At 47.7% G+C, this 12,406-nt stretch overlaps 1 protein-coding gene across 1 annotated transcript; it reads left to right on the forward strand.

Annotated features, from left to right (window-relative positions):
* The first annotated feature begins 729 nt into the window (after window positions 1-729).
* Window positions 730-8,604, forward strand: GRP (gastrin releasing peptide). The gene is made up of 3 exons (XM_073346160.2): window positions 730-1,174; window positions 4,154-4,404; window positions 8,205-8,604. The coding sequence occupies exons 1-3, from the start codon at window positions 730-732 to the stop codon at window positions 8,256-8,258; spliced, it is 750 nt and encodes a 249-aa protein (XP_073202261.1). The 3' UTR covers window positions 8,259-8,604.
* Window positions 8,605-12,406: the final 3,802 nt, after the last annotated feature.

The raw sequence follows: 12,406 nt of genomic DNA on the forward strand, positions 1-12,406 counted from the left end.
AATACCTCCTGCTCCCCAGAGGCGAGGATACTGGGGGGCTGGGGTGTTTGATACCGGTGAACCCCAGTAGCAGCCCCTGTTCCCCAGAGGCAGGGATATTTGCAGGGTCGGGTGTTTGATACAGGGGCACCCCAGTAACCCCGCTCCCTAGAAGCGAGGATATCGGTGTGGCTGGGGTGTTTGATACAGGGGAACCCCAGTAACACCCCCTGCTCCCAGGAGGCAGAGATACTGGGGACTTTGGTGTTTGATACAGGGGAACCCCAGTAACCCCCCTGCTCCCCCGAGGTAGGGATATTGAGGGTGTGGGGTGTTTGATACAGGGGAACCCCAGTAACACCCCCTGCTCCCCAGAGGCTGGGATATTGGGGTGTGGGGTGTTTGATACAGAGGCATCCCAGTTGCGCTCCATGCTTCCCAGAGGCGGCGATATTGGGGTGTGGGTGTCTGATACAGGGGAACCCCAGTAACACCTCTGCTCCCCAGAGGCGGGGATACTGGGGTGTGGGGTGTCTGATACAGTTGCGCGCCATGTTCCCCAGAGGCGGGGATATTGGGGGTGGGAGCTGGGGGTCGGATAACTGGGGGACCCAAGCGCGCAGTAACTCGCTCCCCAGAGACTGTCACGCCGAGGCTGCGGGTTGGGGGTGGTTGAATGGTCCATTTGGAAGGCGAATCCCGAGTCCTGCCCCAGCCAGCAGGGAGGGGGCCGGGGAGGGCTCGCAAAGGATGCGCCGCCCATCCCCAGCCGCAGGGAGCCTGCCGGTGCGGTGTGGCTCTGGCTGGCTGAGCGCTCCGCAGCCCCCGCGCTCCCAGAGCCACCTTTGGGGGAGGCGCCAGGTGCCTGAACTTCGCTGTCACCTCGTCCCGCTTCCTTATAAATTCGGGTCAGCGCTGGCGGAGGCAGCAGAGGCGGCAGCAGCACCTGGCCCCGCAGATCCAGAGCAGCGGATTCCCTCCCTCCAGCCAGGAGCCGGACTCGCCCGTGCAGCGCCGCGCACCATGGGGGGCTGCGAATTCCTCCTCCTCGGGAAGCCCCGCTCCCTCCTCTCGCTGGGCCTCTTCGCCCTGGTCCTGCTCGAGGTGCACTGGGGCGCCGCGGCTCCCTTGCAGTCCAACGGCGGAGCCTCCCCTCTGGCCAAGATCTACCCCAGGGGCAGCCACTGGGCGGTGGGTAAGTGTCCGCGCCGCGCAGGGAGACCGGGGCAGCCCTGGACCCCGCTGTAGCATTTATTGGGGGTAAGGGGGGCTTTTCTCCAGGCGCTGCAGCGCTTCATGGTCCTGCTAGAAACTTCGGACTAGCTCGATCCTCCTCCCAGTAACATCAGTCCACCTGCCCGCCCGACCATGTGTCTGCCTAGGGAGCGATTGATGGCTTGAGTTCCAAGCCTCTTGTTAATTAGCACCGCAGCCCAGACTTTACTAGCCTGTGGGCTTGGTTTTTGCGTGACACAGGCTATCTCACTGAGGGGAAGATGCGCTTTGTGTTCAGAGAGCCGTTTGGCTTAGGGCGCTGATTCTCCTCCGGCTCACGAAAGCAGGAGATCCGGCGAGACAGATGCACTTTTACATGGGGGGCCCGGTGAATTATAATGATGAATACATGCAAAGATAGGCGCCGTCGGATGCTGGGAATCCCTGTTTGGAAAAGCGGACCCCCCCCCCCCCACACACACACACACGGATCAGTGTCACCGCAACACACCCAGAATTCGGGAAGAAAAGGAGCCCGCGTGCAATTGGCCCATGCAATGGCTGAGCTCGAGAGCAAACCCGCGACAGCCACTGAAAGCCAAGAGAAGAGCGATGCTACCTTTGAACCCGTGTGATTCATTTAAGATGATACCTGCGGTCCGTGGCAGGGCTCCCCGTGGCTTCCAGGGGCGCTGAGCAGCACTGATCTGAAGCCGCTTTGTTCCTGGAATGCCCTGCACACTGCAGAGCGGTAAAACCAGCCCGTCCGAGGACAGGGAGGGTGGGGCTCCGCGGCTGCTTCTCGCGGCCAGACCTCGGCCGTTCTCTCCTGGAGCCAGGTGCGGGACACGGGCCATCTTTGTAGTCTGTGTTTGTACAGCTCCTAGCGCAAAGCGGTCCCTGGGTCCATGCCTGGGGCACTAGGAAAATAATAATAATAATACATCTAAACCTCACTTTACTCAGGTTTCAGAGTAGCAGCCCTGTTAGTCTGTATTCCCAAAAAGAAAAGGAGGACTTGTGGCACCTTAGAGACTAACCAATTTATTTGAGCATGAGCTTTCGTGAGCTACAGCTCACTTCATCGGATGCATACTGTGGAAAGTGTAGAAGATCTTTTTATACACACAAAGCATGAAAAAATACCTCCCCCCACCCCACTCTCCTGCTGGTAATAGCTTATCTAAAGTGATCAGTCTCCTTACAATGTGCATGATAATCAGGTTGGGCCATTTCCAGCACAAATCCAGGTTTTCTCCCATTGTATGTGGGGGGTGGGGGGGCAGAGAAAACCTGGATTTGTGCTGGAAATGGCCCAACTTGATTATCATGCACATTGTAAGGAGAGCGGTCACTTTAGATAAGCTATTACCAGCAGGAGAGTGGGGTGGGGGAGGTATTTTTTCATGCTTTGTGTGTATATAAAAAGATCTTCTACACTTTCTACAGTATGCATCCGATGAAGTGAGCTGTAGCTCAGGAAAGCTTATGCTCAAATAAATTGGTTAGTCTCTAAGGTGCCACAAGTCCTCCTTTCTTTTCACTTTACTCAGAGCAGTGAGGTGGGCTGGAGGTGGCAAGAGAGGAGCTTTCTTCCATCAGAATAGTTGGCAGGAGGCCTTAGTGAAATCCATCAGAGCCGCCCTGTGGGACAGGGAACCAGGGGCAGGTGTAATGAAAAGGAGTCAAATACATTCTTTGGATCATTCCTTCTCCCTAGAAAGACCAGGTGGGTGAGGTGATATATTTCATGGGACCAGCTCCTCTGGTGAGAGAGAAAAGCTTTGGGGCTACACAGAGCTCTTCTTCAAGGCGGACGAGCTGGCTCCAGCCCCTGATTTCCATGGCCAGCAAGGCCCTTTTGTGTTACTGACCCTGGAGGAGGATGCGGTTTCATTTGGAAGCTGATAGTGTCTGTCTAGCTAGTCACTAGACTCCCAGAGTGGCCTCGTTTCTCTTCACTCCCCTAGCGCGTGTGTTGTTTCCATTTTGTAGTGTTGGTTTGTAGGCTTATCTATGTGTCTAAATTGCCGCTCCCCGGAGGCAGGGAGGTTGCGGGCTGGGGTGCTTGACACAGGGGCAGAATTGTTTCCTTTGGTCTGCTTCCCCCATCGAAAGCCGCGGAGCGCTGGCTCGTTCCTATCAGCCATGGCAAGAGGTGGAAACGGAATTAAATACAGCTCCGGTGACCACAGACTAATAATACATCTTTGCAAAAGTCAAAGGGAATCGAAAGCTTGCAATTCGCGGGGATAGCGACCGGCGGAAGAAAGGCGCTACTGTGGGGAATAAGAAAGGAGAGCTTGACCCTTGGGAAGAGTTAATCATGGTAACATATCGCGCTATTTCTGAGTTCAAAATGTATATTGGAGAGTGAGATCCAAGGGGCAATGAGCCCCAATTGATACTTATTATTATTATTATTTCCTGAAAGCCTTGCCCTGACTTTCGCTCCACTTATCACAACGATCATTTGCAGGTTGTTGTCCCCAGCAGCGTTTCTCTTTTGCAGTGTAGACAGTGCCCTTAGTTTGTGGACCACGGCCAATTTCAATGTCACTTTCATAAAAACAACACCTGGAATACTGAAGCCTATCCAATGTAGCTTTTTGCCATAAAAATTACAGTTAAAAGTGGTAGGAAAAGCCACACTCTGCTGCTGAACTGGAAGCTTGGGTGGGAAGAAAATAAAACTTTCAACCTCTCCTTCACCTGCTCACACTCACTCCTGCTCTCAGTTGCCTCTCTTGGTGGCTTATTATATCTATCCTCTTCTCATCAACATATCACCCCACCCATTTAATATAATGGGCCTAGGGACTTTTGTGTGTGTGACTCTGAGTTGGTGTGACATCATTCAAAAGGCTCTACTGGCCAATCAGAATGTGGCTTTGGACATCCACACTCACATGCTAATTATTTTTTGGTTAATGTCATGATATTCTGATTATTTTTATAGGACATTTAATGGGGAAAAAGAGCACTGGAGATTTTCCCTACGTTTATGAAGAAGAAAACAAGATCCCATTTTCAGCATTACCTGAAAATGTCAAGCAGCTGGGAGATTACTTGCAATGGGAAGAAACACTGAAGAATTTGCTAAGGCTGTTAGAAGAAAATGAAAACAGAAGTGCTCAGACCCTAAGGGAAGAGCTTCCATGGTATACCAAGAACACTTGGGAGACAGATGATGACAGCAGCTTTAAAGATGTAAGTTTAAAACAAGAAGGTACTGTAAATCTGATTTTTTTAAAAAACAAATTAGCTCCTCACTCTGGGATTGTTGGTAGAGCTGGTCAAACATTTTGTAAAGAACAACTAATTCAGTGAATTTATCCCTTACTCCTGATCGCAAATTGTCACTGAATAGAGCATACCTTTTATGGGTGTATTTATTTAGAACAGCTCAGCATATATTTTGTAAATTTCAGCCTATGGCTTGGGTGAAAACTATTTGATGTGTATATTTTTTCAAGTATTGTGATTTATTTGTATTATAAAAAGTGCCCCAATCATTGCCAAACAAACACACAACCAGATGTAGTCCCTGCACTGAAGAGTTCACAATGTAATCTGAAAACTCCTGCAAACAATAGGAGGGAACCATCAGGGAGGAAGATTAAGGGTGATGATAAAAAGATTACATGATGGTTATGTAGGTGAGCTATGTTCAAACTCAGTGGTTTTGTATTTTTAAAAACACAAACAAACAAGATATCCCCAACTACTGCCCAATCTGCTTCTCATTAGCTAGCTGATTTATTTGAATTGTCAGTATTCCCCTTTCAATATTTGAGCTACATGAATGGCCATCTGTATCACTTGATATTATTTCTGTCCTTTGATGTTATGACCTAACCTTGATAAACTTCTGCCACTCAAAACAAATTTCACAAAATGGGAATTTGGGGCTAGATTCAGAAAGGGACTTAGGAATCTAACTGCCATTTTAGGCTCCTAAATCCCAGGATCAGGCCCCATTGAGAACCACAAAAACCCCATTCAGCGGCTGCCAAACATGCAGGTGCCTAAACTCACTGGGTAAAAGTTCCCTGGGTGCCTATGTTTCTGCCTCTGTGCAGGTACAGGGCTGCCTCACTCTAGGTATCTGGCATCCTGAGCCCCAGCGAGATGCACCTGGCTGCCTAACTCTCCTGCCAGGCCCAAGCCTGTAGGCATGTTCTGAGGCAGATTGGGTCCTGCATGCGAGTTCACCCAGAACAGCTGCAGGGAGGGAGGGAGGAGGACCTCCTTTGTAACTTTTAGCTAGGTGGTTAGGGTACTCACCTGGGATGTGGGAGAAGCCCAGTTCAAGTCCCCCCTCCACCTGAGTAAGACAAGGGATTTGAACAGGAATCTACCACCTCTTTGGTGATGCTCTAACCTTTGGGAATAGGGATAGTCTGATATAGGGAACTCCCTGTGTCTCTCCTGTTGAAGCTGTTCCAATGTGTATAAATAATGAAAGAACTATTGGAGTGGGGGGACTGGGTCTCCCACATGCTGGGTGAGTGCTGTAACCACCAAGGTAGGGAGTCATTCTCATGCTTGTGCTCTCCTCCAACCCCCCAACCTGGCCCCCACAAATGACTCTATTTAATCCAAATGGAACAGCTTCAGGAGGAGAGACTGAGCCCCCCCACCCCCCTCAGAATATTCAATAGCCCAGTGGTTAGGGCACACATGAAAGGAGATTTTGCTTTGCATTTTTCAACGGTAGTATTACAAAGAGCTTCTGTTTTTGTCATAAGCAATCTGTTTAGGCTCTGAGCGAACGCTTCCTGGAGTCAGTGGAAATTTTCCCATCTTCTGAGATTTGCTCTTACAGACATGGAGACCCCAGGGATCTTATGTGCTTCAAATTTCCTGAGCATTTATGATACTATTTAAATAATAACAATAATTAGCCACCTTAATAATAAACTGAGGCTAATATAATAAACTGGCACACTGGTCTGATAGCCAATGAGACTTGGAGCATAAAAGCTGTAATTATCAGAGATCTGCAGGATCCTTCTGCGTGCAGATTTTATCTCTGCAGAATCTTTGGTATATGATACAGTCTTAGTTACTCAGACTTTGTCTAGTCAAACCTTTCATTTTAAAGTGGTGCTGTAGAACACCTCTATGAAGGTGCATAGATACCCCAATGATGAATGTGTTGTGCATGGCTAGATGGGAGATGGTCAGATAGGGTTTATTTATTATTATAATAATGGTGTTGCCACTGATTCCAATGGATGCAGGATGGGGCCTGTAAGTCACATGAAATAAGTCCCAACTTTTGCTGTATTTGAATCTTCAGTGGAAGCCAACTGTCTAGAAAGATCAAGAGATGTTTAATCAGTCATGGTAGATTGTATCTGCTGCTGAGTTCTGATACTGGGGTCAAGCAATTAAATGTAAATGTTCCAAAGAAAATTTCAGACTGTATATGCAGGCTGAGAGAACATATATAAATTATTCTGGGACCATTGCATGGTCAATCTATTACAAGGCTGTAAATAATGGTAGATTACATATGTGCTTGTGGAGATGTTAGCATCGCAAGGGTCCATCCAAGTATGCATCACCATTGACTGCCATCTAGTGAATGTATATATAAGCATGTTTTAGTGGGGGCAAGAATCTTACTAGTAACTCTTCATACTAATGTATGAACATAAAATATAACAAGCAACACACTTTATATGTTTTGAGCTAGGAATAGAAAACTACAGAATATAAGACGGTATTGTTAGATGTCCTTTTGTCAGGGTTGTTTCCAAGTGGAATTTACTTAGGCTTCCTTCTTTTTAAGTGGCATTATTATTATTTTATTTATTTCCCCTAGTGCCCACAATGTGCAAGGCATTTTCCAAACATAAAAGCTATAATCTCCGCCTTGAAAAACTCACCATCCAAAAGACAGACACAGGGTGGGAGAAGGGGTACGACATACAAATAAGTGATGAAGTCAAATGAAGATAGGCCCCCTCCTGAGTGGGTACCAAGTATTTGTCACTCAGTAATGTTTTCTATATGTCATACTGTAATTTCTACAGAAATTTATTGGTTTCATCCCATTAAATTCTATAGGTTTATTCCATAAGGAAAGTGCAGGAGGAGATCCTGTTGAGATTATACTTTAGGTTAATGTGTGTAGCATGGGTATAGGTTTATAGGATTGTCAAAGGCATGTTGCCATAATGTACACATAGTCACTGTGCTGTAATTTCATTGTTCCATGTATATATTCAAATGTTACATTTTAAAAATCCAAATTAAAAGTATCTAGAGTTTAAAAACAAGAAGCAGAAGGTCCCTCTGGTTTCATGTCTGGCTCATATATAAGAATCAGGCTTATTTAGTCCCTTTTTCTATCTGTGTAGCTGAAATCTCCCACTGCTACTATTGTGTTCTAGGCACAATTCTTCTCTCTTCCGATTGTTGCATCCTTCTCCCCAGATTTTGCCTGTCTGTTCAGGGAGTTTACAATGCTTCTTCATTTTTATTTTCTTGCATGTCATGTCCTAACAATTCAGCCTTGCTCATCATTCCCCCAAGGTTTTGATTTTTGTTTTACAGTCAAATTCTTCTGCCTCAGTTAATTTAACAACTGCAAATCAACACCAACCCTCCCACCCCTCAGACATAGAGTAAATTAAAACTAAAACTAATCTGGAACAGCTGTAGAAAACTGAAGCCGCTGCTTTTCTTGTTGTTCTAAGGTTTTGCTCTTGCAAGCTGTCGCAAGTGCAATCCAAAGTAAATTATAAAATGTTTCTACGAACTCACTTTCCAACATTCATTTGATGTTCTGTAAATGGGACTATGAAGAAAATAATTTTGAAGAACTCTTTTTCTTGGACCTTGGTTGCCTTTTAGCAAGCTAACATTGGGGGCAAGTATTAGGAATGTATTTGTTGTATGGAATAGAAGCAGACAACAGTTATACATTAGGTTTATTGAATCAGCATGTGACTTTTGACAAGTCTGTTCTGTAAATATTATTTACTTCTCTTTATTAGATGATGGATTATCTGCTTCAAGTTATGAATAGGAAAGAAAGCACTCCAAGCTGAAGTGAAGATCTTCCAACCTTGAAGGAATAAAATAGTATCCTTAAGAGACTATGTTTCACAAGCACTCAATTGTAACAGCTAACCAACAAGGTTTCTTTTGTGTAAACAAGATTACTTTTGTGTAAAATACCTAAACACTTGTATTCTTGTATGTTCCAACATTGACTAAACTCTTCTTTTTTTTTTTTCCTTCAAGCTGCATTTTCTTATTTGAACTGCTTTGCTGTAAACAAATGTCCAGGAAGGGTCTTCCAGTTATCTGACTTCTCTGTCTAATCAGTTCACCTTTAGGTTAAAACTACATGACATTTCAACATTCACAATAAAGAAGAAGAAGAAAGGCCAAGTTTCTGTTTTTATCTGAGTTACAAAATGTTGACTGACTGTGTCACAAACAAACAAACAACTGGGAGGTTCGTTACATGTTGGGCAAGATCCTCAGCTGTATAAATTGATGTGGCTTCACTGAATCCCATAGAGCTACACTGATTTACACCAGTCAGGACCTGTCCATCTGTTCCATTGACCCTAAGGGGTGTATTTTCAGTGAGCCAAGATCCAAACGGCCTTACATATGTAAACGGGGGTCCCGCTATTGTGGGGAACTTTCCTGGCTTATACACTACCCCAGTGAAATGGGGCAGCGAAAGGATCTGAGTCCTCACTCCCACTCCCTTTACCCAGAGGCCTGCCTGACCTTGAAGGCTCCCCTTCCACTCTCCTGTGTGGCAGAGTCCTCGTAACCCCAACAAGGCTGGGCCCAGGACTCCTGGGGGGCTCGACCCGCAACCTTGTCATGGTCACTTCAGGCAGTGGCTAGGGTGTCCCAACTGTGGGGTGCTCTCTCTGCACTGGATACTTCTGTGACCCACTGATCATTACATACCATTCAAAGCAAATACAATGTATTAAACAGAAATCAATTTTAAAAAATAAGGAAAAAATAGGAAAGGTGAAAGGAAAATGCATCATCCTGCTCTGTGGCATGGGGACGTCACAACCACCATCTCTGAAGTGTAAGGGAAGTTCAGTCTGTTCCTCACAAGTCCCAGGCCTCGTGCCCAGGCCCTGGCTGTGCTGCGCTGCAGGGATGCTGCAGGTTGGACACTTGCTCTGGTGGTGGCCACATGGCTTCAGGCTCTAGGTGCCAGGACCCTTCTTCCCAGCGTCAGCCTCCCTCCCACATCAAGGTTATGCTCCTCCTCCAAGTCTGGCCTGCAAGGCCTCCTGGCTGGGGGCGTCTCCCTGTGCTGGTCCCCCTGCCCAGGGTCCCCCCCTCGCTCTGCCCAGCTGCTCACCGCACCCAGCTCCGGACTGCTCCAGCCCCAGCTCCGGCTCCACCCTGTGTCAGCAGTGCTGCTGCTCTGCCTCCAGCTTCCTGGGCTGCTTCTCTGGCTTTTGCTGCTGTGACTCTGCTTCCAGCACTGACCTGCTCCCTGGGCTGACCCAGGTCCTAGGCAATTCCTGCTCACACAGAGGACGGAACCACTCTGGCCTCCTGACTCCCTTATTAGCATGCCAACCCTGTCAATCAGGCTGACCTGGAGCATTGACCTCTCCCCAATGTTCCTGGGGACTGTCAGTCTCAGGGTCCTGATTTCCCATCCAGCCGTCCCCAACCTTTTGGTACTGGGCGGTAGCCAACAAGAACAAACCCCACTGAGTTTCAGTAAGGGCCAGCAATCCCCTTACACCTAGATGTGTAAGGCTCCAATGTAGTGAGGTATTTCTGCCCAGGCACTGGGATAAGCTCACCCAGACGGACCCTGTATTCCTCTGCATGATACATAAATGACATCTCCAGTGGGTCTTCAGAGTGGAATGTGGAGGGGATGTGGGATGTCACACACAAACAAGGGTGGGGTCAGGTGGTCCACACAGAGTGCAGTTCCATATGGCCCTAATTCAGCATGAAGGAGGAGCATTCCTACCAAACACACACACACACAGCTGCGTAAGACAGCGACAGGCTCCTAAAACACTTGCTGGGCCTGAACAGTCCTTCCCTCAGCTGCATTGTGCTTCAGTGTGTACATTGGCCAAGCAAAGTAATCTGCTCCATAGAAGGAGGCCTTTGCACTCAATTGGGCAGTTTCCTACTGGGAGTCCCACCAAGCAAAGGGAGACTGCTACTACTAGTTCCCACAGTAGAACAGCCTAAAACCAGACCACAAAGACTAAAAATAATTTCTCTATGCAAATGACTAAAGAATGGGTGGTGACATATGAAAATACATACTCAGGCTAGACAGTGCGACATTTGGCATCTCATAATTATACACTATAATAACTTTAGATGACAAAAATGATTCCCAGCTGAACGTTTGTTTCAAAGCAAAGCAAACCCTTCCTTGAGCACACAGCTGTGGCCATCCATCACTACCTTTCACTTTGAACAATCCCCCAAGGCTGGGGAATAATCTCTTGAGAGCGCCAGACATGTGTTTGTCCAAAGAGTTAGGTACAAATGGCTTTGACCAGAAACAGAGACGCTTTAATACGAATGAACGGGCACTAAGGGGGGCCTGATCCGAGCACACAGCGGTGTAGCTCGGTGCAGCTGTGCCGATGTAGCACGGTAGTGTCCAGACTAGCCCTAAGTCTCATTAGTGTCAGCCAACCACTTCTGAAACCTTCATTTTTTACAGAAGCCTTCTGTGAAATTCCCATACGTGGCATCTCACAGCAAGATGCCAGCTGCCAAGTTAAACTCAGCAATTCAAATTAGAAATAAGGCATATTTTTTTTAACGGTCAGAGTGAATAATCATTGGAATAAACTACCAAGGGAAGTGGTGGATTCTCCATCTCTTGATGTCTGCAAACACATCAGACCTGTCCTCCTCCCCCTCCACTGGCTTTCCGTAGAATATTGAAGCAAGTTCAGGTTCAAGGTGCTCCACAGGCCAGGTTGAGGGTACCTAAAAGTTCACCTGAAGCTACAGGATGAAGTTAGGGGTAGACAGCTATGCTCTGCTGGCGTAATGGAACTCGCTACAATAAGGGCTACTTTGAAACTGTCAGTGAACTCTTCTGGGAACTAAGGACCATCACAAACCTCACCACCTTCTGCTCCAAGTGCAAGGGGCATGTCTTCGACCTTGCCTTTACTAACATAAACTTGTGTATATCTGCACTTCTCCTCTTCAGGGAAGGATTAGAGGCTGAACACGTGACAGATGTTAATGTTACTTAAGGCGCTACTGGAACACAGGAGCAGACTTTTCAAACTGCTGGGGAGTGCTCGACCCCCTGGCACTGCCCCAGGCCCCAGGCCCCGCCCCCCCTCCACCTCTTTCCCCAAGGTCCCACCCCTTCCCTGCCTCTTCCTGCCCCCACCCTGCCTCTTCCTACCCAGTTCCGCCCCCTCCCCCGAGCATGCCATGTCCCTGTTCCTCCCCACTCCCTCCCAGTCTCCCTGAATGCTGTGAAACAGCTGTTCATGGCAGGTGGGAGGGTTAGGGTTGGGAAGGGGGAGGCACTGATCAATGGGGCCACCAGTGGGCAGGAGGAACCAGAGGGGTGGGTGGAAGCTGATGGGGTGTCTGCCGGTGGGTGCTCCACACCCACCATTTTTTTTCCCTGCGGGTGCTCCAGCCCCAGAGCACCCACTAAGTCGGCACCTATGTACGGGAAGTTTCAGAGTAACAGCCATGTTAGTCTGTATTTGCAAAAAGAAAAGGAGTACTTGTGGCACCTTAGAGTCTTCTACACTTTCCACAGTATGCATCCGATGAAGTGAGCTGTAGCTCACGAAAGCTCACGCTCAAATAAATTGGTTAGTCTCTAAGGTGCCACAAGTCCTCCTTTTCTTTCTATGTACGGGAAGACACTCAGAGTACATCTACACTGCAATAAAAGACCCACAGCATGTCCATGGCTGGCCTGGGTCAGCTCACTTGGGCTTGCGGGGCTAAAAATTGTAGTATAGACATTTGGGCCTGAGACTCCACGATGGGGAAGGGTCTCAGAGCCTGGGCTCCAGTCTGTGCCTGAACATCGACAATGCAATGTTTAACCTGAGCCCTGTGAGCCTGAGTCTATTGACCTGGGCTCGGAGACTCACTGCTGTGGGTTTTTTATTGAAGTGTAAGTACTATAATGATGAGCACGGTGTAAAAACCAGAGTAGAGTAGAACAGCATAGAAA

Source organism: Lepidochelys kempii, chromosome 5 (assembly GCF_965140285.1).
Source record: "Lepidochelys kempii isolate rLepKem1 chromosome 5, rLepKem1.hap1, whole genome shotgun sequence".
Classification (NCBI taxonomy): Eukaryota; Metazoa; Chordata; order Testudines; family Cheloniidae; genus Lepidochelys; species Lepidochelys kempii.